Source organism: Oncorhynchus gorbuscha, linkage group LG17 (assembly GCF_021184085.1).
Source record: "Oncorhynchus gorbuscha isolate QuinsamMale2020 ecotype Even-year linkage group LG17, OgorEven_v1.0, whole genome shotgun sequence".
Classification (NCBI taxonomy): domain Eukaryota; kingdom Metazoa; phylum Chordata; class Actinopteri; order Salmoniformes; family Salmonidae; genus Oncorhynchus; species Oncorhynchus gorbuscha.
The window spans coordinates 16181727-16209400 of record NC_060189.1 but is presented as its reverse complement, the minus strand read 5'-3'; the positions used below and the strand labels follow the sequence as shown (position 1 = coordinate 16209400).

The 27674-nt window shown below is 48.5% G+C and overlaps 1 protein-coding gene across 1 annotated transcript in view; it reads right to left on the bottom strand.

The window, feature by feature from the left end:
- Positions 1 to 27674, bottom strand: part of LOC124001293 (usherin-like) — a 471917-nt gene that overhangs the window by 96702 nt on the left and 347541 nt on the right. Inside the window, 5 exon segments of the mRNA XM_046307964.1 lie at positions 6135 to 6339; positions 12614 to 12768; positions 12844 to 13041; positions 14954 to 15251; positions 19354 to 19577. Of these exon segments, the coding sequence (XP_046163920.1) occupies positions 6135 to 6339; positions 12614 to 12768; positions 12844 to 13041; positions 14954 to 15251; positions 19354 to 19577 (1080 nt within the window).

Here is a 27674-nt window from a genome sequence, read left to right as displayed (position 1 = left end):
TCCTCCCTCTCTGTCCCTCTCCTCCCTCTCCTCCTCTGTCTCCTCTCCTCCCTCTGTCCCTCCCTCCCCTCTGTCCCCTCTCCTCCTCCCTCTCTGTCCCTCTCCTCCCTCTCTGTCCCCTCTCCTCCCTCTCTGTCCCCTCTCCTCCCTCTCTGTCCTCTCTCCTCCCTCTCTGTCTTCTCTCCTCCCTCTCTGTCCCCCCTCATCCCTCTCTGTCCCCTCTCCTCCCTCTCGGTCCCCTCTCCTCCCTCTCGGTCTCCTCTCCTCCCTCTCTGTCTCCTCTCCTCCCACTCTGTCTTCTCTCCTCCCCCTCTGTCCCTCTACTCGCTCTCTGTCCCCCTCCTCCCTCTCTGTCCCCTCTCCTCCCTCCCCTCTCCTCCTTCTCTGTCTTCTCTCCTCCCTCTCTGTCCCCTCTCCTCCCTCTCCTCCCTCCCTCTCTGTTCTCTCTCCTCCCTATTTGGCTCCTCTCCTCCCTCTCTGTCTCCTCTCGCTCTGTCCCCTCTTCTCCCTATTTCGCTCCTCTCCTCCCTCTCTGTCTCCTCCCCTCCCTCTCTGTCTCCTCTCATCCCACTCCTCTCCTCCCTCTCGGTCTCCTCTCCTCCCTCTTTCACCCTCTCTGTCTCCTCTCCTCCCTCTCAGTCTCCTCTCCTCCCTCTCTCTCCCTCTCTGTCTCATCTCCTCTCCTCTCCTCCCTCTCTGTCTCCTCTCCTCCCTCTCTGTCTCCTCTCCTCCCTCCCTCTCCGTCTCCTCTCCTCCCTCTCGGTCTCCTCTCCTCCCTCTCCTCCCTCTCTGTCTCCTCTCCTCCAACTCTGTCTTCTCTCCTCCCCCTCTGTCCCCTCTACTCGCTCTCTGTCCCCCCTCCTCCCCCTCTGTCCCCTCTCCTCCCTCCCCTCTCCTCCCTCTCTGTCTTCTCTCCTCCCCCTCTGTCCCCTCTCCTCCCTCTCGGTCTCCTCTCCTCCAACTCTGTCTTCTCTCCTCCCCCTCTGTCCCCTCTACTCGCTCTCTGTCTCCTCTCCTCCCTCTCTGTCCCCTCTCCTCCCTCCCCTCTCCTCCCTCTCTGTCTTCTCTCCTCCCTCTCTGTCCCCTCTCCTCCCTCCCTCTCTGTTCTCTCTCCTCCCTATTTGGCTCCTCTCCTCCCTCTCTGTCTCCTCTCGCTCTGTCCCCTCTTCTCCCTCCCTGTCTTCTCTCCTCCCTCTCTGACTTCTCTCCTCCATCTCTGTCTTCTCTCCTCCCTCTCGGTCTCCTCTCCTCACTCTCGGTCTCTTCTCCTCCCTCTCTGTCTTCTGTCCTCCCTCTCTGTCTTCTCTCCTCCCTCTCTGTCCCCCCTCATCCCTCTCTGTCCCCTCTCCTCCCTCTCGGTCCCCTCTCCTCCCTCTCGGTCTCCTCTCCTCCCTCCCTGTCTTCTCTCCTCCCTCTCTGTCTCCTCTCCTCCCTCTCGGGCTCCTCTCCTCCCTCTCGGGCTCCTCTCCTCCCCCTCTGTCTCCTCTCCTTCCTCTCTGTCCTCTCTCCTCCCTCACTGTCTCCTCTCCTCCCTCTCAGTCTCCCTCTCCTCCCCTCTGTCTCTCTCCCCCCTCTGTCTTCTCTCCTCCCTCTCTGTCTCTCTCCTCCCTCTCTGTCCTCTCTGTCTCTCTGTCTCCTCCCTCTCTGTCTCCTCTCTGTCTCCCTCTCTGTCTCCTCTCCTCCCTCTCTGTCTCCTCTCCTCCCTCTCTGTCTCCTCTCGTCCCTCTCTGTCTCCTCTCCTCCTTCTCTGTCTCCTCTCCTCCCTCTCCTCTCCCAGATTGTATGGATGATGTAGGTTCAGCTCTCTAGGAGAGCCATAGGTATGTAATTAGCATACAGTAGGAGGATATGCCTGTCTGTCTGGTTTAAACAGGACTAATATGGCAAGAGACTACTCAGTGGGGGGGGGTCTGTGTGTGTGTGTATCCTTGGCCTGGTAACTGATGGCATGGGGCCAGCCACACTGCTCCTCTCCTGGGCAGATAAAAGAAGCAAATCCTCCAGCCCTGCCAGAGAGAGAGAGAGTGTGTGTGTGTGTGTGTGTGTGTGTGTGTGTGTGTGTGTGTGTGTGTGTGTGTGTGTGTGTGTGTGTGTGTGTGTGTGTGTGTGTGTGTGTGTGTGTGTGTGTGTGTGTGTGTGTGTGTGTGTGTGTGTGTGTGTGTGTGTGCGTGCGTGCGTGCGTGCGTGCGTGCGTATGTATAAGAGATCAATAGAGAAAGAGAGCGAGAGAGCCTATCTGAGTGAGTGAGTGAGTGAGTGTATGTGTGCTAAGAGTGTGTCAGTATGTGTTTCTGTGTGCGTGTGTGTGAATGAAGAAGCATAGATCAGAGGCCTCTGTGTGAGTGTGAGGGGAATGGCTGGCTCATGGCGGGAATCCAGTGTAAATTCAGTCATTAGATTGCTTCCAGAAACAGTATGCATAAATAAATACAGGACAGCAAGGACGAGAGGAGGCGGGGAGAGGAGGAGAGGATGAGCGAAGGCGGGGAGAGGAAGAGAGTGGAGAGGCGGGGAAAGGAATAGAGGAGGAGAGGAGGAGGTGGAGGGGGGAAAGGAGAAGAGGACAAAAGGAGGGGGAGAGGAAAGGAACGAGGGGAGAGGATGAAAGGAGGGGGAGAGGGGAAAGGAGGGGGAGAGGAGGAAAGGAGGGGGAGAGGAGGAAAGGAAAGGAGGAAAGGAGCGAGGGGAGAGGATGAAAGGTGCAGGGAGAGGATGAGAGGAGGTGGGAGATGAGGGAGAGAGGAGGAGAGGAGGGGGAGAGGATGAGAGGAGGTGGGAGATGAGAAGGATGGGGAGAGGAGAAGAGTAGGCAGAGGAGGAGGATGGGGAGAGGAGAGGAGGAGGGAGAGGAGGGGGATGGGGAGAGGAGAGGAGGGGGAGATGAGGGGGATGGGGAGAGGAGAAGAGTAGGGAGAGGAGGAGGATGGGGAGAGGAGAGGAGGAGGGAGAGGAGGGGGTGGGGAGAGGAGAGGAGGGGGAGAGGAGAGGAGGGGGAGAGGAGGGGGATGGGGAGAGGAGGTGGGAGAGGAGGGGGATGGGGAGAGGAGAGGAGGGGGAGAGGGAGAGAAGGTGGAGAGGAGGTGGGAGATGAGGGGGATGGGGAGAGGAGAAGAGTAGGGAGAGAGAGGAGGATGGGGAGAGGAGAGAAGGAGGGAGAGGAGGGGGATGGGGAGAGGAGAGGAGGAGGGAGATGAGGGGGATGGGGGGAGGAGAAGAGTAGGGGAGAGGAGGAGAGGAGGAGGGAAAGGAGGGGGATGGGGAGAGGAGAAGAGTAGGGAGAGGAGGTGGATGGGGAGAGGAGAGGAGGTGGGAGATGAGGGGGATGGGGAGAGGAGAAGAGTAGGGAGAGGAGTGGGATGGGGAGAGGAGAGGAGGTGGGAGAGGAGGGGGATGGGGAGAGGAGAGGGGGGGAGAGGAGAGGAGGGGGAGAGGAGGAGGATGGGGAGAGGAGAGGAGGTGGATGGGGAGAGGAGAGGAGGAGGGAGGGGAGTAGGAAAGGTGCAGAGGGAGAGGATGGAGGATGAAAGGAGGGAGGAGGAGAGGGAGGGGAGAGGATAAAAGGTGCGGGGAGAGGAGAGTAGGGAGAGGAGGAGGATGGGGAGAGGAGAGGAGGACGGAGAGGAGGGGGTGGGGAGAGGAGGAGGAGGGGGAGAGGAGGGGGATGGGGAGAGGAGAGGAGGTGGGAGAGGAGGGGGATGGGGAGAGGAGAGGAGAGGGGAGAGGAGAGGAAGGGGAGAGGAGGTGGGAGATGAGGGGGATGGGGAGAGGAGAAGAGTAGGGAGAGAGAGGAGGATGGGGAGAGGAGAGGAGGAGGGAGAGGAGGGGGATGGGGAGAGGAGAGGAGGAGGGAGATGAGGGGGATGGGGAGAGGAGAAGAGTAGGGAGAGGAGGTGGATGGGGAGAGGAGAGGAGGAGGGAGGGGAGGGGGAAAGGCGCAGAGGGAGAGGATGGAGGATGAAAGGAGGGAGGAGGAGAGGAGGAGAGGAGGGGGAGAGGAAAGGAGAGGAGGAGAGGAGGGGGAGAAGCATAGATCAGAGGCCTCTGTGTGAGTGTGAGGGGAATGGCTGGCTCATGGCGGGAATCCAGTGTAAATTCAGTCATTAGATTGCTTCCAGAAACAGTATGCATAAATAAATACAGGACAGCAAGGACGAGAGGAGGCGGGGAGAGGAGGAGAGGATGAGAGAAGGCGGGAAGAGGAAGAGAGTGGAGAGGCGGGGAAAGGAATAGAGGAGGAGAGGAGGAGGTGGAGGGGGAAAGGAGAAGAGGACAAAAGGAGGGGGAGAGGAAAGGAACGAGGGGAGAGGATGAAAGGAGGGGGAGAGGAGGAAAGGAGGGGGAGAGGAGGAAAGGAGGGGGAGAGGAGGAAAGGAAAGGAGGAAAGGAGCGAGGGGAGAGGATGAAAGGTGCAGGGAGAGGATGAGAGGATGAGAGAGAGAGGAGGAGAGGAGGGGAGAGGATGAGAGGAGGTGGGAGATGAGGAGGATGGGGAGAGCAGAAGAGTAGGGAGAGGAGGAGGATGGGGAGAGGAGAGGAGGAGGGAGAGGAGGGGGATGGGGATAGGAGAGGAGGGGGAGATGAGGAGGATGGAGAGAGGAGAAGAGTAGGGAGAGGAGGAGGATGGGGAGAGGAGAGGAGGAGGGAGAGGAGGGGGATGGGGAGAGGAGAGGAGGGGGGAGGAGGGAGGGGGAGAGGAGGGGGATGGGGAGAGGAGAGGAGGTGAGAGAGGAGGGGGATGGGGAGAGGAGAGGAGGGGTGAGAGGAGAGGAGGGGGAGAAGAGGTGGGAGATGAGGGGGATGGGGAGAGGAGAAGAGTAGGGAGAGAGAGGAGGATGGGGAGAGGAGAGAAGGGGGAGAGGAGGGGGATGGGGGAGGAGAGGAGAGGGAGATGAGGGGGATGGGGGGAGAGAAGAGAGGGGAGGAGGAGGAGGAGGAGGGAAAGGAGGGGGATGGGTAGAGGAGAAGAGTAGGGAGAGGAGGTGAATGGGGAGAGGAGAGGAGGTGGGAGATGAGGGGGATGGGGAGAGAAGAAGAGTAGGGAGAGGAGGAGGATGGGGAGAGGAGAGGAGGAGGGAGAGGAGGGGGATGGGGAGAGGAGAGGGGAGGGGGGAGGGAGGGGGAGGGGAGAGGAGGGGAATGGGGAGAGGAGAGGAGGAGGGAGGGGAGTGGGAAAGGTGCAGAGGGAGTGGATGGAGGATGAAAAGAGGGAGGAGGAGAGGAAGAGAGGAGGGGGAGGAAAGGAGAGGAGGAAAGGAGCGAGGGGAGAGGATAAAAGGTGCGGGGAGAGGAGAGTAGGGAGAGGAGGAGGATGGGGAGAGGAGAGGAGGACGGAGAGGATGGGGGTGGGGAGAGGAGAGGAGGGGGGAGAGGAGGGGGATGGGGAGAGGAGAGGAGGTGGGAGAGGAGGGGGATGGGGAGAGGAGAAGAGTAGGGAGAGAGAGGAGGATGGGGAGAGGAGAGGAGGAGGGAGAGGAGGGGGATGGGGAGAGGAGAGGAGGAGGGAGATGAGGGGGATGGGGAGAGGAGAAGAGTAGGGAGAGGAGGTGGATGGGGAGAGGAGAGGAGGAGGGAGGGGAGGGGGAAAGGCGCAGAGGGAGAGGATGGAGGATGAAAGGAGGGAGGAGGAGAGGAGGAGAGGAGGGGGAGAGGAGAGGAGGAGAGGAGGGTGAGAGGAAAGGAGAGGATGAGAGGCAGTGGGAGGAGGGAGAGAGGAGGAGAGGAGGAGGAGAGGATGAGAGGAGGTGGGAGATGAGGGGTATGGGGAGAGGAGAGGAGGAGGGAGAGGAGGGGATGGGTTGAGGAGAGGAGGAGGGAGAGGAGGGGGATGGGGGAGGAGAGGAGGAGGGAGAGGAGGGGGAAAGGCGCAGAGGGAGAGGATGGAGGATGAAAGGAGGAGAGGAGGAGAGGGGGGGATGAGAGGAGGTGGGAGAGGAGGGGGAAGGGAGGAGGAGGGAGAGGAGAGTGAAAGCATGTATCCAACCATCTCAGTGGTCTTCTGAAGGGGGGACTTGTGTGTGTGTGTGTGTAAAGTATTTTTGTCTGCATTGTACAGTAGGAGTGCTGACACCATACTCTGTATACATTGGTATGTGTGTGTATGTGTGCATACGTGTGTGTGTGTGTTTGGGTTGTACCTGTAACAGTGTAGTTGAGCGGCCCATCCGAGGGTGTGTGAGTGAGTATTGTCCCGGTGCTAGTCATGTTGATGTGGTAGAGTCGTATGATGCCATTGGCTTTAGAGGGAGTGGCCCAGCTGAGCCTTAGAGAGCCAGGACCCAGAGATGTAACTATGGGAGAACCCACTTCCTCTGGTACCCCCTGCACAGTAACAGCCAGGACCTAGAGAGAGGGAGAGAGAGACCTGTTAGTCACTGACACATACAAGAGAAACAGAATGCTCGGAACATGACATCATTACCTACCTACGCAATGACCCTGTATATAGCTTTCTGTCTTATTCCTTATATATCCCCTTTTCTTTATTATATACACTACTAAAGTTTCAGAACATCTACTCATTCAAGGGGTTTTCTTATATTTGAGATTCTTCAAATAGCCACCCTTTTCCTTGATGACAGCTTTGCATTCTCTTGGCATTCTCTCAACCAGCTTCACCTTGAATGCTTTTCCACCAGTCTTGAAGGAGTTCCCACATATGCTGAGCATTTGTTGGCTGCTTTTCCGTCACTCTGCGGTCCGACTCATCCCAAACCATCTCAATTGGGTTGAGGTCGGGTGATTGTGGAGGCCAGGTCATCTGATGCAGCACTCCATCACTCTCCTTCTTGGTCAAATAGACCTTACACAGCCTGGATGTGTGTTGGGTCATTTCCTGTTGAAAAACAAATGACAGTCCCACTAAGCGCAAACCAAATGGGATGGCGTATCGCTGCAGAATGCTGTGGTAGCCATGCTGGTTTGGAATCTGACATCACCGACAACGATGAGAGAACTGGCAGTGTGCCAGGACAACAACCTCTCCCTCAATGTGAACAAGACAAAGGAGCTGATCGTGGACTACAGGAAAAGGCGGGCCAAACAGGCCCCCGTTAACATCAACGAGGCCGTAGTGGAGCGGGTTAAGAATGTCAAGTTCCTTGGTGTCCACATCACCAACGATCTATCATGGTCCAAACACACCAAGAAAGTTGTGAAAGGCACCACAAAACCGTGTCCCCCTCAGGAGACTGAAAAGATTTGGCATGGGTCCCCAGATCCTCAAGATGTTCTACAGCTGCACCATCGAGAGCAACCTGACCGGTTCCATCACCGCCTGGTATGGCAACTGCACAGCATCCGACCGTAAGGTGCTACAGAAAGTAGTGTGTACTGCCCAGTACATCACTGGGGCCAAGCTTCCTGCAATCCAGGGCCTAGATAATAGTCAGTGTCAGAGGAAGGCCCATAAAATTGTCAGAGACTCCAGTCACCCAAGTCCTAGACTGTTTTCTCTGCTAACGCACGGTAAGCGGTACCGGAGCGCCAAGTCTAGGACCAAAAGGCTCCTTAACAGCTTCTACCCCCAAGCCATAAGACTGCTGAACAGTTAATCAAATGGCCACCCAGACTATTACATTTTACACTGCTGCAACTCGCTGTTTATTACTTATGCATAGTAACTTCACCCCTACCTACATGTACAAATGACCTCTAACCTTTTTGAACTGCTCTGTTGGTTAAGGGCTTGTAAGTAAGCATTTCACGGTAAGGTCCACACTTGCATGTGACAAATAAAGTTTGATTTGATTTGGTTAACCTCTTAAGTCGACCCTCTACTTTTTCGAACATTCTGTTAAAAATCGCGCAACATTTCAGCGCCCTGCTACTCATGCCAGGAATATAGTATATGCATATGATTTGTATGTGTGGGTAGCAAACACTCTGACGTTTCTAAAACTGGTTAAATCACGGCTGTGACTTTAACAGAGCGTGAGTTTCATCGAATAGCGCAGGAAAACCTGATCACTGAAAATGGAAATAAATATCCTTGCGCTTACGTCCAGGAATTGTTCAAAGTGAACCGAGTTACATGAGACCGAGGTTTCAGCGCCTACAGCTACCACACGTTGTCTAGAGTCTTGTCATTTGATTGGCAATTGATTCTTGGTCTAACCGGTTCAAGGGAACTCCTTCCCTCCGTTCTCCGACCGGATGTTTTGGTCGAGCTCTCTCGGCCATGTTTTTTTCCAGACGACACCTATAGAAGTTACATCGCCTCCTGATGAATTTTATCGCTTATTAACGTGTACTAATACCTAAAGTTGCATTACAAAAGTATTTCGAAGTGTTTTGTGAAAGTTTATCGTCGACTTTTTGAATTTTAAAAAATGACGTTACGTTATGAAATGCTCTTTTTTTTTGTTTATCATACAGTCTACATAGAACGATATCTAGGCTATATATGGACCGATTTAATCGGAAAAAAAGACCCAATAGTGATTATGGGACATCTAGGAGTGCCAACAAAGAAGATGGTCAAAGGTAATGAATGTTTTATATTTTATTGTGCGGTTTGTGTAGCGCCGAATATGCTAATTATTTTGTTTACGTCCCCTGCGGGTCTTTTGGGGTGTTACATGCTATCAGATAATAGCTTCTCATGCTTTCGCCGAAAAGCATTTTAAAAATCGGACTTGTTGCCTGGATTCACAACGAGTGTAGCTTTAATTCAATACCCTGCATGTGTATTTTAATGAACGTTTGAGTTTTAACTAATACTATTAGCATTTAGCGTAGCGCATTTGCATTTCCAGAGCTCTAGATGGGACGCCTGCGTGCCAGGTAGGAGCAAGTGGTTAAGTGTGCTTGAATTCTAAATAAATCACAGACAGTGTCACCAGCAAAGCACCCCCACACCATCACACCTCCTCCTCCATGCTTTACTGTGGGAAATACACATGCGGAAATCATCCATTCACCCGCACCACGTCTCACAAAGACACGACATGTCTTAAAGTAATGATGGACTGTCATTTCTCTTTCCTTATTTGAGCTGTTCTTGCCATAATATGGACTTGGTCTTTTAACAAATAGGGTTATCTTCTGTATACCACCCCTACCTTGTTACAACACAACTGATTGGCTCAAACGCATTAAGAAGGAAATAAATTCCACAAATTAACTTTTAACAAGGCACATCTGTTAATTGAAATGCATTCCAGGTGACTACCTTATGAAGCTGGTTGAGAGAATGCCAAGAGTGTGCAAAGCTGTCATCAAGGCAAAGGGTGGCGATTTGAAGAATCTCACATATAAAGTATATTTGGATTTGTTTAACACTTTTTTCATTACTACATCATTTCATATATGTTATTTCATAGTTTTCATGTCTTCAATATTATTCAACGTAGAAAATAGTTTAAAAAACTTGAATGAGTAGGTGTGTCAAAACGTTTTGGTAGTGTAAATATTATTTAAAAAGGGGAGTAGAATTCCACTTTCCGTGTGTATTTCCCTGTTCTATAAAGACATGACGGAACCAGAGGGGAGATAGATAAGAGAGCATACAAGGAAAGAGGAGAGTGATTGACCCAGGCATTGAACCAGCTGCACTACAGCAGCATTTGAAGGTTTTACTATTTGCAAGGCTCAAATTATATACGGTTTTATCTGACCAGCCAGTTGCTCTGGATGAGAATATGTGCTAAATGACTCAATTCAAAGGGGAAACAACAACAACAACACCAAACAAAGTGTGTAAACTTTGCACCCAGTGTGAACGTTTAGTGACTGTCGAGTGAGCAAAGAGAATTACCTGGCAATCTGGTCCTCATGGTAGCAGGGATATCCTGGTCTAATAGAATGTCACTACTGTTTCCCTCTGCTGTCCCACACCCTGACACACTATTAGGACAAGACCACAACACCTAGTTACCACGCTGTTCTCCCCCTCCTTCCTCCCATCCCTCCCTTTGTTACATTCAATTCTTCTCTGTTTCTCCCTTTTCCCCATCACCCCCTTTCTCCTTCTCTCTCTGACCCTTTCCATTCTCTTCACTTACCCTCTCCCTGGTCTATCTTTCTCCCTCTTCTCCCTTTCTATCTCTTTCTATCTCTCACACCTCCCCCATCTCTGACTCTTTCTCTTCCCTGCACTTTCTCTCTCTCTTTCATCTCTCTCTTTCTCTTCCCTGCACTTTCTCTCTCTCTCTCTCTTTCATCTCTCTCTTTCTCTTCCCTGCACTTTCTCTCTCTCTCTCACTTTCATCTCTCTCTTTCTCTTCCCTGCACTTTCTCTCTCTCTCTCTCTCTCTCTTTCTCTCTCTTCCATCTCTCCCTTTCTCTTCCCTGCACTTTCTCTCTCTCTCTCTTCCATCTCTCTCTTTCTCTTCCCTGCACTTTCTCTCTCTCTCTCTTTTTCTCTCTCTTCCATCTCTCTCTTTCTCTTCCCTGCACTTTCTCTCTCTCTCTCTCTCTCTCTCTCTCTCTCTCTCTCTCTCTCTCTCTCTCTCTCTCTTTCATCTCTCTCTTTCTCTTGCCTGCACTTTCTCTCTCTCTCTTTCTTTCTCTCTGCTCCCCATGTCTCTCTACCTCTCCCTCACTGGTCTCTCTCTACCCCCATCTCTCTCTATCTCCCCTCTCTGGTCTCTCTCTACCTCCGCCTCGCTGGTCTCTCTCTACCCCCATCTCTCTCTATCTCCCCTCTCTGGTCTCTCTCTACCTCCCCTCTCTGGTCTCTGGAGGGAGCGAGGGAGGGATGAAGGACCATCGTTAAGTGAATGACCAGATTACATCAGTGTATTCCGTCGTCATGGCAGCAAGCTCCAGTGTGTGTGTGTAATTGATGTGGTTGTGTATTGGTTTAGCTTGGTTTAGGCCATAATTGGGACTGTTTGGCCAATCCAAACAGGTGTACAAACTAATCCACCTCACTCACTCAGGGCCGCTGTGTGTGTACGTGTGTGCAGGCTTGTTCTAGACCACTCTCTCTCTCCCTACCTACCTACCTACCTCTCTTTCTGTCAGTCCAGGGGTTTGTGTACAGGGCCAGTCTCCAGACAGAAGAGTGTGCTGTTAGCAACATAATTAGATCTAAAATTAGCCAAAAGCCAGAAAGACAGTTTTCATCTCGGCTTTCATCACCTATAAGCCCAAGAAATTAATTATTGTGTGATATCAGTGGAGTCCCAGAGAGATAGCTGGGCCTCTGTTCTCAAGCCATTAAGCTGCTATCATGAATATCATGTCTGCTCAGCAGTCCTGAACCCACCAGAGAGAGAGAGAGAGAGAGAGAGAGAGAGAGAGAGAGAGAGAGAGAGAGAGAGAGAGAGAGAGAGAGAGAAGAGAGAGAGAAATAAAGAGAGAGAGTGAGAGGACGAGAGAGAGAGAGAGAGAGAGAGAGAGAGAGAGAGAGAGAGAGAGAGAGAGAGAGAGAGAGAGAGAGAGAGAGAGAGAGAGAGAGAGAGAGAGAGAGAGAGAGAGAGAGAGAGAGAGAGAGAGAGGAAGAGAGAGAAATAAAGAGAGAGAGTGAGAGGACGAGAGAGAGAGAGAGAGAGAGAGAGAGAGAGAGAGAGAGAGAGAGAGAGAGAGAGAGAGAGAGAGAGAGAGAGAGAGAGAGAGAGAGAGAGAGAGAGAGAGAGAGAGAGAGAGAGAGAGGAAGAGAGAGAGAAATAAAGAGAGAGAGTGAGAGGACGAGAGAGAAATAAAGAGAGAGCCCAACTGGCCAAATAACATGGGTTCAGACATGAATACACCGCACCATGCTTTTCACTGCCTACACTATAGGTCATGGTCTGTTATCCTTGTCTCTGTCTGTAGGAAATCAACCATAACACATCAACCTAATCTACATAAACACACTTCATAATGAAACATAAGATACACACGTGAACACAACCACAAACGCAAACAAGAGACACCCTAGGGGGGGGGACTATGTACTGTGAAATGTAGTCACAACCATAATATCAAGTATGAAGCAAAGTTATATTATTTGAGGAAGGATCGATCAGATTTGATTCAGAAAAAGAGTTTGGCTTCTCTCTCTACATTAAGGGTCCATCTTGCTTCCTCTCAAGTGCTTCAGCTGGCTGGTTCAATGAAGCCCTGGTTATCTTTACAGTCATCAAGAGGCGGTCATATTGAGGGATAATCTAGTGTAAAATGAAGTGTTCCACTACCGTAAAATAGACTTAACTTCACACTCAGGTGCATGAAACCATCAGAGCCTTGAAGATAGAATTAGAAATGCAAGCTAATAGAACAGACACGATTCCCTTATCTTGACGAGGTTAACCAACAGTAGTGTCTTTATGTAATGCAGTGCTGAATGTTTCACCTTCCTGAACACATCCCAGGTCAGGGTTGAAGTAGATATGAACTAGAGGGAAGAAGGCAGAACCATGTGACCTCTGAGGTGAAGAATATGGGAGCGTGGCTTTGTCTGAAATAGCACTTTGTCCCCTATATAGTGCATTAGTTTGGGCCAGGCTAAAGAGGATCCTATTCAGACACCTCCTGCGTCATGCAGCACATTGACAGGTCCCCTATCTGGTGCACTAGTTTGGGCCAGGCTAAAGAGGATCCTATTCAGGCACATCCTGCGTCATGCAGCACATTGACAGGTCAGTGTTGAAGGGTCAACAAGTCAGAGTTTAGAGGTGAGACGGCCCACCTGTGAGCTGTCGGTGCAGCCGGCGGTGTTACAGGCCCGGAGCCAGTACCCGTACTCCTGGAACGGACGGATCCCACCCACATCTGTAAAGCTCCTCTCGTCTCCTCGGTAACGCTCCTGTCCGTCACGCAGAACCACGTAGTGGCTGATGTCACCTGGTGGAACGGGAAACAGACCAATGAGAAAGCACAAATGTGTGTGTGTGTGTGTTCTGTGTTGTCGAAGCTTACCATTGGGCTTGGCGGGAGCCTGCCAATGTAGTTGTACGACGTCATCACGGTCGCCAAGGCGACTCCAGTGGGGCGGGGCCACTCCCCAGGGCATGTCCTCATTGGTTGTCACCACAGTGACGTTGCTGTAGCCACGCCCATAACTGTTCCAGGCCGATACTCTGTACTCATAGGTGGTATAAGGCTCCAAGTCTGAGTCTGGGAATATTGTTATAACCAGTTATAAACAGTAATACCCAAGTAATAACCAGGTCATAACCAGAATCAGTGGCCAATAGTGAAGTAACAAGAGAAGACACATGACACAGAAAGTAGCAGTACAAAAAAGGTCATATAAAAGATTCAGCAACATGACTGTAAAAGTCAAGTTATGCTGTCTCATAGGGAGTATACACTCACACACACACACACACACACACACACACACACACACACACACACACACACACACACACACACACACACACACACACACACACACACACACACACACACACACACACACACACACACACACACACACACACACACACACACACACACACACACACACACACACACAGTCAAAAGTACTCCTTATGCGTACATCTTGACTGTGAACATATGTGAGCTAGATCCCTTACAGGAGAGCTTTACGGAAAGCAAACGCAAACATTTCCTCTGTTAGCAAGAGCAGGGGCTATAAACAAAGTCCCATGCCAGCATTAATACAAATCCCAGTTTAGAGCAGTATACCCTGGACACTATTTGCAATGCTGTGTTTGTGTGTTAGAGCTGGGACGATAATCCCAAAATTACAGGCACCGACATCGCCTTCCTCTTACCCAAGAATTTTGCTCATGTCAGTCATTTTCAGTGATTTTACTACACAACGTTCCTGTAGATTGTTGTAAAAACATTATTTGTTCATAAGTAATACATCTGATCATTCTGGATCCTATTTTGACAGGTTGCACATTAAAATATCTATCATGAATTCCCTGGATATGTTTCATGAAATAGCTGACCTTTTTAATCATAGGCTACCATCTCAGTTGTCTTACTTGGCACTGGAAAATAATTGTCTAGAGCCCTGCTGCTAATGTAAAGTAAAATGTATTGTTGTATTTATCTTTATCGAGTAAAACAGTTACATTGATCGCAATTTGACTTTTTGTCCATATTGCCCATCTCTCGTGGCAATGTTGTGTTTGTATTTCTGTGAAACCCGGACATTGGTGATTTTAATCATTAGTTTGCATTGCAGCCAACGTGGCTCATTTTTATCTTAAGTGTATGTGGTTAAACTGAGGTTAGTAGTGGATGTGTGGTGTGTAAGATGTGTGTATGAGGTGTTTGCATGTGTTTCTGTGATATGAAAGCGTTGTGTGTTTTTGCAGTTTGAGTTGGTGTGTGTGTGTGTGTGAAACATCTGGTGGATGGTGGGGCAGCGACAGCTTTATGTTCCTCTGCCCAGATGGTGTCACAGCGTTGACTAGAATCACTCTCTCTCCTTTCCTCCACACAATGCCAACACTCACACACCCTCCACCCCGCAAACTACCATTAGTCTTGATTAAACAGACGTAACTAACCAAATAAATAATGTGCAGAAAGAGTACACACACACGCGCACACACGCACACACACGCAGACACGCACACACACACACTCCCTCACTCCCTCCGGCCAGATAAATAAGAGTGAGACCTCAAGTGGTGTTTAAATGGCCATCTTAAAGTTGTAATGATACAGAGGTGCTCGCAGGCCCACGACACCACCCACCGGAGACTTACAGCAATTAGCAAACAAGCAGCTGTTTCAGCACGTTTTAGTGTGAGCGTGGAATGTCATGGAATATGCATTGGTCTCCAATGTCACATGAATTTACACAATCATTGATTTGTTGCCCCAGCTACAACCTGCTCAGTAATGTTGTTTCTGATTGGTCAAGACTAAAGCTACTCTAAATAACCACTGAGGGTGCTAATGAAGTTGTAGTGTTGAATGTAATGTACAGTAGTCATACCTGTGTAGCTGTATCTATTGGCCAGTAGTCATAACTGTGTAGCTGTATCTATTGGCTAGTAGTCATACCTGTGTAGCTGTATCTATTGGCCAGTAGTCATACCTGTGTAGCTGTATCTATTGGCCACTCCACTGTAGATCAAATCTTCTTGGGAGGAGCAGAGGGCTGGATCAGACTGTTCCAAAGGAGTGTGTGAGGTCAGGGGGGTGTGTGAGGTCATGAGTGAGTGTGTAGTTTGCGGTGAGTTTAGCGTTGTGGTTTCAGGTGTGTGTGTGGTGTCGAGTGTGTGTGTAGTGAGGACCCAGGTACAGATGTAGAGAGACAGGTTGAAGGAACAGGACCCACAGTAGGCTGTGGAGGCAGCAGAAACTGAACACAGAGTACTGGGAAAACACTGGGCCTGGAAAGGAGACAACACACTGCAGTTAGACATACAGAATGCACACACACAACGTTTGTTTTAATATCCTTGTGGAGACCTAACAATTTATTCCCATTCAAAATCCTATTTCCCTAACCCCTAACCCTGACCCTTAACCTAACTTTAACTCTAACCCCAAACACTAACCCTGAACCTAAGTCTAACTCCTAACCCTTAACCTAACTTTAACCCTAACCTCAAGCACTAACCATGAACCTAAGTCTAACTCCTAACCCTAAACCTAAACAAATTTTAACACTAACCATAACCTCTAAGCCTAAACTATCCATCTCCTATCCATGTGGGGACTTCTGATCCATATTTGTATTTCACTGTGTCTAGTATTCATATGACTGTATATACAGTATGTGTGTTTCTGTCTGTTACCATTAACCGTAACTAAGCCATGGTATTGTCACGCCTTGGTCTTAGTATTTTGTGTTTTCTTTATTTATTTGGTCAGGCCAGGGTGTGACATGGGTTTCTTTTGGTGGGTTTTTGTATTGGGGTTTAGTAGGTATTGGGATTGTGGTTGAGTAGGGTTGTCTAGCATAGTCTATGGCTGCCTGAGGCGGTTCTCAATCAGAGTCAGGTGATTCTCGTTGTCTCTGATCGGGAACCATATTTAGGTAGCCTGGGTTTCACTGTGTGTTTGTGGGTGATTGTTCCTGTCTCTGTGTTAGTTTGCACCAGAATAGGCTCAGTCACTTTGGTTTTTCTTTTTTCCTTGTTTTGGAAGAGAAGAGAAGAGAACGAGCGCCATTCTCCTTGCGGAGATGGTGCAAAATCTATCAACACGGTCGGTCCCTGGGATTGGGCTGGCCAACACGATTCGGTCTGCTTGGAAGGAAAAGGAGTTGGAGCCTTTTGGACGGGAAACTTTTGGAAGGATAATATTGATGGGGATTCTAAAGCTGACGGTGAAGGACGTGTTTTTTTTCCAAGGCAACTCGTTGGAGCGAGCATACGACGTGGCACTATATACAGAGGAAAAACACGATGATATCCTGAGAAGGGCAAGAGCAGTGGGAGGTGAGAGGCCGATGTTCCACTATGAAATAACAAGCCTGGCGAAGAATAACTTTAGGATTGTAACTGTCAACATTTACAACCCATACGTTAAGGACGAAGAGGTGAGGGCTTTTCTGGGGAGATACATGGATAACGTCTCCTCAGCAAGGCACCTCAAAGACTCCCTTGGGTTTTGGAATGGGAGGAGAGGCTTCCAGGCCCTCCTCAGAGAGGACCTAAGGGGACATGTTGGCTACCTCCATCCTCCTGCTATGTTCTCCCTAGGGGCTGACAGGGGGACGTTGTTTTATGCACGTCAGCCCCCATTTTGCAGGCGCTGTATGGCCTACGGACACATATTCGCCTCATGCAGCACAAGAAAATGCAGATTTTGTGGATCTGATGAACACGAGGCGAGGGATTGTGACAAGCCTAAGACGTGCCATGGGTGTGGCTCATCAGCACACCTGTGGCGGGGGTGCTCGGCCCGTCAGAGGTCATATGCGTCTGCGGCTGGGGGGGGAGCAGGAGCGGGGGATGGGGGAAGAAGAGGAGGGGAAGGAAGCACGCCTCATGACCAGAGTACAGGTCCAGAGGGGAAGGCCGCAAGGAAGGAGGAGGAGCAAGAAGCGGCGGATGGAAGAGAGAAGGAAACGGAAGGCACGGGAGTAGGAGAACCAGGAAAAGCGGCGGAAGAAGGCAACCGGGTGGAGGAGCATGAGAGAGAAGAAAGCGAGGGAGGAGTGGTGGAGAAGGAGACGGTGGAAGAGTAAGTGGACTGGGGGGAAAGTGCCCTGGTGGAAGAGATGAGGGGTATGGTGGAGGAGCTGGCGGGGGAGGGTGGTATCTCTCCACTGCCGCCATCACCAAAGAAGAGAATGAAGAGGAGGGTGCGATTGGCCGACAGTGAGAGGGAAGGGATGGCCAAGAGAGTGATGGGGGTGGGAGAAACCTCTGGGTTGCTGCTGGTTTCCCCAGGCCCTCAACTTCTGTTGGGTGGGGACACACCTAACAAGACTCAGGACTGGGTACAGGAGGAGGTGGGGAGTTTTTTGTTTGGGGACTCAGCCTCCCCGATTTTTTTTTCCAAACCAGCTGCAGCACTGGGGAGGGGGAGGAGTGTGGGGGTAGACCCAGGGTGCAGGGCACCCCGGAGCCAAACACTATTCCTGCATCCTGGGTTGGTGAGATGGAGGAAGAGGGGGGGATGTCGGGAGTACGGATGGTGTTCTCACTGGTAGATATGGAGCAGGGGAGCATTGGGTGAGTCTCCTGTTTTTTTTTCTGTCTGGGTTTAGAATTTGAGTGTATTACATGTTTTTATTTTTTCATGGGGTCTAATTTTACTTTTGTTAGTTTAAATGTAAGGGGTTTAAGGGATTTTGTTAAGAGGAGGGCGGTTTTTAGTTATTTGGAGGGTGTGGGGTTTGATTTTCTGTTTTTTACAGGAGGTTCACCTGAGGGATGGAGAGGATGTTAGTAGGTTTAAGAGGGAGTGGTGGCGCTACAAAGTATTAACTTAAGGGGGCTGAATAATTTTGCACGCCCAATTTTTCAGTTTTTGATTTGTTAAAAAAGTTTGAAATATCCAATAAATGTCGTTCCACTTCATGATTGTGTCCCACTTGTTGTTGATTCTTCACAAAAAAATACAGTTTTATATCTTTATTTTTGAAGCCTGAAATGTGGCAAAAGGTCGCAAAGTTCAAGGGGGCCGAATACTTTCGCATGGCACTGTATATACCAGTTGGTTTCTTCAGGAAGCCATGTGTGTGAACATGTATGTGAACGTGTGTGTGTGTAGCACGGCTGCTGCCTTAATGACATCATTAGAAGATAATGACAGTTCCTCCCCAGTACTCTCCTCTCTCTCTCTTCTTCTCCTCTTACCTTTCTTGCTCTCATGCTGGGATAGGAACACACTATCACAGCCTGGGAGCAACTGATAAATGGGATATGGCTCAGGTCCCTGACTCCTGAGGAGTGTGTGTGTGTTCAGATATATAGATATAGATATACATTCAGACCTGCTGTCATCCCACATGGCTACGACACAGTCCAATATACACTACATGACCAAAGGTATGTGGACACCTGCTCATCGAACATCTCATTCCAAAATCATGGGCATTAATATGAAGTTGGTCCCCCCTTATCTGCTATAACAGGCTTTCCACTAGATGTTGGAACATTGATCTGGGGACTGGCTGCAAGAGCATTAGTGAGGTCGGGCACTGATGTTGGATGATTAGGCCTGTCACGCAGTCGGCGTTCCAATTCATCCCAAAGGTGATAGATGGGGTTGAGGTCAGGACTCTGTGCAGGCCAGTCAAGTTCTTCCACACCGATCATGACTCGCTTTGTACACGGGGGCATTTTCATGCTGAAACAGGAAAGGGCCTTCCCCAAACTGTTGCCACAAAGTTGGAAGTACAGAATCATATATAATGTCATTGTAAACGGTCATTGTAAACTCTAGCGTTAAGATTTATTATTCTTCCTCCACCAAACTTTACAAACTTTACAGTTGGCACTATACAGATGGGCAGGTAGAGTTCTCCTGGCATCCGCCAAATCCAGATTCGTCCGTAAGACTGCCAGATAGTGAAGCGTGACTCATCACTCCAGAGACAGTGTTTCCACTGCTCCAGAGTCCAATAGCGGCGAGCTTCACACCACTCACTCCAGCAGGGCTTGTTGGACTTGTTGGAAAGGTGACATCCTATGACGTTGCTACGTTGAAAGTCACTGAGCTCTTCAGTAAGGCCATTCTACTGCCAATGTTTATCTATGGAGATTGCATGGCTGTGTGCTCGATTTTCCACATCTGTCAGCAACGTGTGAGGCTGAAATAGCCAAATCCCCTCATTTGAAGGGGTGTTCACATACTTTTGTATTTATATTGATTACATGAATAATGATTACATGAATAATGATTGATAAAACACTAAATGCCAAACTATTTCTAGAAGTCAGGTAGAGACACATACAGTATAGTATGTACACTACTACAGATACAACCTCCCCACTCCCTACACAGAGTCATAGAAAGATGACTCTGCCTCCTTACCTCATTCACTAGTCCAGATGACACTCTGTCAGCACACACATGTCTGTGGGGGTTGTAGCCCACTCCGTTACAGCACTCCTCTTCCTGGTTGATGACCTCTGACCCGCAGCACTGCAGATGAACCGTTCCGTTACCAGCAGGATGCATTCTAGGAAAACCATCATGGCCAACACAGCAGAGCGATGTGGAGGAGTTCAAATAGTCCTCCCCACAGCAGGACAGACCTTGGGGTACACACACACACACACACACACACACACACACACACACACACACACACACACACACACACACACACACACACACACACACACACACACACACACACACACACACACACACACACACACACACACACACACACACACACACACACACAATCAGTGAAGCGTTAGTTCAAATGTGTGAAAAAAGGACTCAGTATCAGACTGACACTGAAACTAACCATCTTAACCAAATCAAAATAAAGTGTCTTCTTCTGTGTGTGTGTCTGTCTATGTGTCTGTGCATGTGTGTCTGTGCGTGACTGTGTGTGTGTATCCCAGTGTATCTAACTTTCTGTGGCAGTAGACATCCTCCCTGGGACTCCCTGAAATGTGTTGTCAAAACTGTGACACGTGCGTTGTGTACGTCATTTGTGTAGTTTGCGTGTTGCTGAGCCTGCCTGCTGCCACACGTCCACCGCCATTACCCATCAACCCTCGCTCTGCTCATTGTCCGTCAGCCTCATCTCATCTCTCTTACACTCTTCATCCCTCTATTCTTCTTCCTATTTCTCCCTAGCTTTCTCTCCTTTTCTCTTCCTCCCTGCCTCGCTCACATTCTATCTTTGTTTCGCTCCCTCCCTCCCTCCCTCCCTCCCTCCCTCCCTCCCTCCCTCCCTCCCTCCCTCCCTCCCTCCCTCCCTCCCTCCCTCCCTCCCTCCCCCTCCCTCTCTCTAATGGCAGTGCTTCTAATGCAGTTTGACTGGACCAGCATGGACCCTCCACCTGACATGACTCCACCACAGCGAGCAGAGACACACACCTCTACACAAAGAAAGGTTAAATTAACAGATATGGGATCTCCACCAAGGACGGGTGACAACATACACGGAGAATTAAACGGATATCGTGAATGACGTAGGACATTAAAGATGTTTTCCGCTATAATATTATTCCCCATTGCTGCCGCATGTCGAATGTTAAAGTGTGGGGGAGGGATACGCCTGTATCCCGAGCTGGTATCTGTGACAAAGACGTGTGATGTCTCTCTGCCATGACACCCTAACCTTGACTATCATGGTTAAAATGGAAAAATGGCTTCTGTTCATCTCAAAATGTTCTAAAGGAGGGAAGAACAAAGCCTTTCTCTGCTCGCTGCTCGTCTTCATCTGTCACTCTCAAGCATGACTAGCTAATGACCTCTAGTCATATAGACATAACTACTACTGTATTGTCCTAATGTCCTCTAGTCATATAGCCATAACTACTACTGTACTGTCCTAATGTCCTCTAATGTCTACTCTAGTCTAATGTCCTCTAGTTATACTAACATAACTACTACTGTACTGTCCTAATGTCCTCTAGTTATACTAACATAACTACTACTGTATTGTCCTAATGTCCTCTAGTCATATAGCCATAACTACTACTGTACTGTCCTAATGTCTTCTAGTCATATAGCCATAACTACTACTGTACTGTCCTAATGTCTTCTAGTCATATAGCCATGACTACTACTGTACTGTCCTAATGTCTTCTAGTCATATAGCCATGACTACTACTGTACTGTCCTAATGTCCTCTAGTTATACTGACATAACTACTACTGTACTGTCCTAATGTCTTCTAGTCATATAGCCATGACTACTACTGTACTGTCCTAATGTCCTCTAGTTATACTGACATAACTACTACTTTACTGTCCTAATGTCCTCTAGTCATATAGCCATGACTACTACTGTACTGTCCTAATGTCCTCTAGTTATACTGACATAACTACTACTGTATTGTCCTAATGTCTTCTAGTCATATAGCCATGACTACTACTGTACTGTCCTAATGTCCTCTAGTCATATAGCCATAACTACTACTGTACTGTCCTAATGTCCTCTAGTTATACAGCCATAACTACTACTGTACTGTCCTAATGTCCTCTAGTTATACTAACATAACTACTACTGTACTGTCCTAATGTCCTCTAGTCATACAGCCATAACTACTACTGTACTGTCCTAATGTCCTCTAGTTATACTAACATAACTACTACTGTACTGTCCTAATGTCCTCTAGTTATACTAACATAACTACTACTGTACTGTCCTAATGTCCTCTAGTCATACAGCCATAACTACTACTGTACTGTCCTAATGTCCTCTAGTTATACTAACATAACTACTACTGTACTGTCCTAATGTCCTCTAGTCATACAGCCATAACTACTACTGTACTGTCCTAATGTCCTCTAGTCATACAGCCATAACTACTACTGTACTGTCCTAATGTCCTCTAGTTATACTGACATAACTACTACTGTACTGAGCTAATGTCCTCTAGTTATACTAACATAACTACTACTGTACTGAGCTAATGTCCTCTAGTTATACTGACATAACTACTACTTTACTGTCCTAATGTCCTCTAGTTATACTGACATAACTACTACTGTACTGAGCTAATGTCCTCTAGTTATACTGACATAACTACTACTGTACTGTCCTAATGTCCTCTAGTTATACTAACATAACTACTACTGTACTGAGCTAATGTCCTCTAGTTATACTGACATAACTACTACTGTACTGAGCTAATGTCCTCTAGTTATACTGACATAACTACTACTGTACTGAGCTAATGTCCTCTAGTTATACTGACATAACTACTACTGTACTGAGCTAATGTCCTCTAGTTATACTGACATAACTACTACTGTACTGAGCTAATGTCCTCTAGTTATACTGACATAACTACTACTGTACTGTCCTAATGTCCTCTAGTTATACTAACATAACTACTACTGTACTGTCCTAATGTCCTCTAGTTATACTGACATAACTACTACTGTACTGTCCTAATGTCCTCTAGTTATACTAACATAACTACTACTGTACTGAGCTAATGTCCTCTAGTTATACTGACATAACTACTACTGCACTGTCCTAATGTCCTCTAGTTATACTAACATAACTACTACTGTACTGTCCTAATGTCCTCTAGTTATACTGACATAACTACTACTGTACTGTCCTAATGTCCTCTAGTTATACTGACATAACTACTACTGTACTGAGCTAATGTCCTCTAGTCATACTGACATAACTACTACTGTACTGTCCTAATGTCCTCTAGTTATACTGACATAACTACTACTGTACTGTCCTAATGTCCTCTAGTTATACTGACATAACTACTACTGTACTGTCCTAATGTCCTCTAGTTATACTAACATAACTACTACTGTACTGTCCTAATGTCCTCTAGTTATACTGACATAACTACTACTGTACTGTCCTAATGTCCTCTAGTTATACTGACATAACTACTACTGCACTGTCCTAATGTCCTCTAGTTATACTGACATAACTACTACTGTACTGTCCTAATGTCCTCTAGTTATACTGACATAACTACTACTGTACTGAGCTAATGTCCTCTAGTTATACTGACATAACTACTACTGTACTGTCCTAATGTCCTCTAGTTATACTAACATAACTACTACTGCACTAGTCATAAAACCTGTCGTGGTTCTAACAGAACACAGAACCGTCTATATTAGTTCCATACCTCTGTAGCAACTGACAGAGCACAGAACCCCTTTATATTGCAGTTCTAGACCTCTGAAGTGACTGTAACAGTGTGTGAGTCCTGTGTTCTTCCTATAGTTCCAGGCCTATATCGAATCTTCCATTCCTCTCAAAAATTTTAGAGAAGGCTGTTGCGCAGCAACTCACTGCCTTCCTGAAGACAAACAATGTATACGAAATGCTTCAGTCTGGTTTTAGACCCCATCATAGCACTGAGACGGCACTTGTGAAGGTGGTAAATGACATTTTAATGGCATCGGACCGAGGCTCTGCATCTGTCCTCGTGCTCCTGGACCTTAGTGCTGCTTTTGATACCATCGATCACCACATTCTTTTGGATAGATTGGAAACCCAAATTGGTCTACACGGACATGTTCTGGCCTGGTTTAGATCTTATCTTTCGGAAAGATATCAGTTTTTCTCTGTGAATGGTTTGTCCTCTGACAAATCAACTGTAAATTTGGGTGTTCCTCAAGGTTCCGTTTTAGGACCACTATTGTTTTCACTATATATTTTACCTCTTGGGGATGTTATTCGAAAACATAATGTTAACTTTCACTGCTATGCGGATAACACACAGCTGTACATTTCAATGAAACATGGTGAAGCTCCAAAATTGCCCTCGCTAGAAGCATGTGTTTCAGACATAAGGAAGTGGATGGCTGCAAACTTTCTACTATTAAACTCGGACAAAACAGAGATGCTTGTTCTAGGTCCCAAGAAACAAAGAGATCTTCTGTTGAATCTGACAATTAATCTTAATGGTTGTACAGTCGTCGCAAATAAAACTGTGAAGGACCTCAGAGTTACTTTGGACCCTGATCTCTCTTTTGAAGAACATATCAAGACCATTTCGAGGACAGCTTTTTTTCCATCTACGTAATATTGCAAAAATCAGAAACTTTCTGTCCAAAAATGATGCATGCTTTTGTCACTTCTAGGTTAGACTACTGCAATGCTCTACTTTCCGGCTACCCGGATAAAGCACTAAATAAACTTCAGTTAGTGCTAAATACGGCTGCTAGAATCCTGACTAGAACCAAAAAATTTGATCATATTAATCCAGTGCTAGCCTCTCTACACTGGCTTCCTGTCAAAGCAAGGGCTGATTTCAAGGTTTTACTGCTAACCTACAAAGCATTACATGGGCTTGCTCCTACCTATCTCTCTGATTTGGTCCTGCCTTACATACCTACACGTACGCTACGGTCACAAGACGCAGGCCTCCTAATTGTCCCTAGAATTTCTAAGCAAACAGCTGGAGGCAGGGCTTTCTCCTATAGAGCTCCATTTTTATGGAACGGTCTGCCTACCCATGTCAGAGACGCAAACTCGGTCTCAACCTTTAAGTCTATACTGAAGACTCATCTCTTCAGTGGGTCATATGATTGAATGTAGTCTGGCCCAGGAGTGGGAAGGTGAATGGAAAGGCTCTGGAGCAACGAACCGCCCTTGCTGTCTCTGCCTGGCCGGTTCCCCTCTTTCCACTGGGATTCTCTGCCTCGAACCCTATCACAGGGGCTGAGTCACTGGCTTACTGGGGCTCTCTCATGCCGTCCCTGGAGGGGGAGCGTCACCTGAGTGGCTTGATTCACTGTTGTGGTCATCCTGTCTGGGTTGGCGCATCCCCCTTGGGTTGTGCCGTGGCGGAGATCTTTGTGGGCTATACTCAGCCTTGTCTCAGGATGGTAGGTTGGTTGTTGAAGATATCCCTCTAGTGGTGTGGGGGCTGTGCTTTGGCAAAGTGGGTGGGGTTATATCCTTCCTGTTTGGCCCTGTCCGGGGGTGTCCTCGGATGGGGCCACAGAGTCTCCTGACCCCTCCTGTCTCAGCCTCCAGTATTTATGCTGCAGTAGTTTGTGTCGGGGGGCTAGGGTCAGTTTGTTATATCTGGAGTACTTCTCCTGTCCTATTCGGTGTCCTGTGTGAATCTAAGTGTGCGTTCTCTAATTCTCTCCTTCTTTCTTTCTCTCTCTCTCTCGGAGGACCTGAGAATTAGAGGACCATGCCCCAGGACTACCTGACATGATGACTCCTTGCTGTCCCCAGTCCACCTGGCCATGCTGCTGCTCCAGTTTCAACTGTTCTGCCTTACTTTTATTCGACCATGCTGGTCATTTATGAACATTTGAACATCTTGGCCATGTTCTGTTATAATCTCCACCCGGCACAGCCCGAAGAGGACTGGCCACCCCACATAGCCTGGTTCCTCCCTAGGATTTGGCCTTTCTAGGGAGTTTTTCCTAGCCACCGTGCTTCTACACCTGCATTGCTTGCTGTTTGGGGTTTTAGGCTGGGTTTCTGTACAGCACTTTGAGATATCAGCTGATGTACGAAGGGCTATATAAATACATTTGATTTGATCAAATCAAATTTTATTTGTCACATACACATGGTTAGCAGATGTTAATGCGAGTGTAGCGAAATGCTTGTGCTACTAGTTCCGACAATGCAGTGATAACCAACAAGTAATCTAACTAACAATTCCAAAACTACTGTCTTATACACAGTGTAAGGGGATAAAGAATATGTACATAAGGATATATGAATGAGTGATGGTACAGAGCAGCATACAGTAGATGGTATCGAGTACAGTATATACATATGAGATGAGTATGTAGACAAAGTAAACAAAGTGGCATAGTTAAAGTGGCTAGTGATACATGTATTACATAAAGATGCAGTCGATGATGTAGAGTACAGTATATACGTATGCATATGAGATAAATAATGTAGGGTAAGTAACATTATATAAGGTAGCATTGTTTAAAGTGGCTAGTGATATATATACATAATTTCCCATCAATTCCCATTATTAAAGTTGCTGGAGTTGGGTCAGTGTCAATGACAGTGTGTTGGCAGCAGCCACTCAATGTTAGTGGTGGCTGTTTAACAGTCTGATGGCCTTGAGATAGAAGCTGTTTTTCAGTCTCTCGGTCCCAGCTTTGATGCACTTGTACTGACCTCGCCTTCTGGATGATAGCGGGGTGAACAGGCAGTGGTTCGGGTGGTTGATGTCCTTGATGATCTTTATGGCCTTCCTGTAACATCGGGTGGTGTAGGTGTCCTGGAGGGCAGGTAGTTTGCCCCCGGTGATGCGTTGTGCAGACCTCACTACCCTCTGGAGAGCCTTACGGTTGAGGGCGGAGCAGTTGCCGTACCAGGCGGTGATACAGCCCGCCAGGATGCTCTCGATTGTGCATCTGTAGAGGTTTGTGAGTGCTTTTGGTGACAAGCCGAATTTCTTCAGCCTCCTGAGGTTGAAGAGGCGCTGCTGCGCCTTCTTCACGACGCTGTCAGTGTGAGTGGACCAATTCAGTTTGTCTGTGATGTGTATGCCGAGGAACTTAAAACTTGCTACCCTCTCCACTACTGTTCCATCGATGTGGACAGGGGGGTGTTCCCTCTGCTGTTTCCTGAAGTCCACAGTCATCTCCTTAGTTTTGTTGACGTTGAGTGTGAGGTTATTTTCCTGACACCACACTCCGAGGGCCCTCACCTCCTCCCTGTAGGCCGTCTCGTAGTTGTTGGTAATCAAGCCTACCACTGTTGTGTCGTCCGCAAACTTGATGATTGAGTTGGAGGCGTGCGTGGCCACGCAGTCGTGGGTGAACAGGGAGTACAGGAGAGGGCTCAGAACGCACCCTTGTGGGGCCCCGTGTTGAGGATCAGCGGGGAGGAGATGTTGTTGCCTACCCTCACCACCTGGGGGCGGCCCGTCAGGAAGTCCAGTACCCAGTTGCACAGGGCGGGGTCGAGACCCAGGGTCTCGAGCTTGATGACGAGCTTGGAGGGTACTATGGTGTTGAATGCCGAGCTGTAGTCGATGAACAGCATTCTCACATAGGTATTCCTCTTGTCCAGGTGGGTTAGGGCAGTGTGCAGTGTGGTTGAGATTGCATCGTCTGTGGACCTATTTGGGCGGTAAGCAAATTGGAGTGGGTCTAGGGTGTCAGGTAGGGTGGTGGTGATATGGTCCTTGACTAGTCTCTCAAAGCACTTCATGATGACGGAAGTGAGTGCTACGGGGCGGTAGTCGTTTAGCTCAGTTACCTTAGCTTTCTTGTGAACAGGAACAATGGTGGCCCTCTTGAAGCATGTGGGAACAGCAGACTGGTATAGGGATTGATTGAATATGTCCGTAAACACACCGGCCAGCTGGTCTGCGCATGCTCTGAGGGCGCGGCTGGGGATGCCGTCTGGGCCTGCAGCCTTGCGAGGGTTAACACGTTTAAATGTCTTACTCACCTCGGCTGCAGTGAAGGAGAGACCGCATGTTTTCGTTGCAGGCCGTGTCAGTGGCACTGTATTGTCCTCAAAGCGGGCAAAAAAGTTATTTAGTCTGCCTGGGAGCAAGACATCCTGGTCCGTGACTGGGCTGGGTATCTTCTTGTAGTCCGTGATTGACTGTAGACCCTGCCACATGCCTCTTGTGTCTGAGCTGTTGAATTGAGATTCCACTTTGTCTCTGTACTGACGCTTCGCTTGTTTAATAGCCCTGCGGAGGGAATAGCTGCACTGTTTGTATTCAGTCA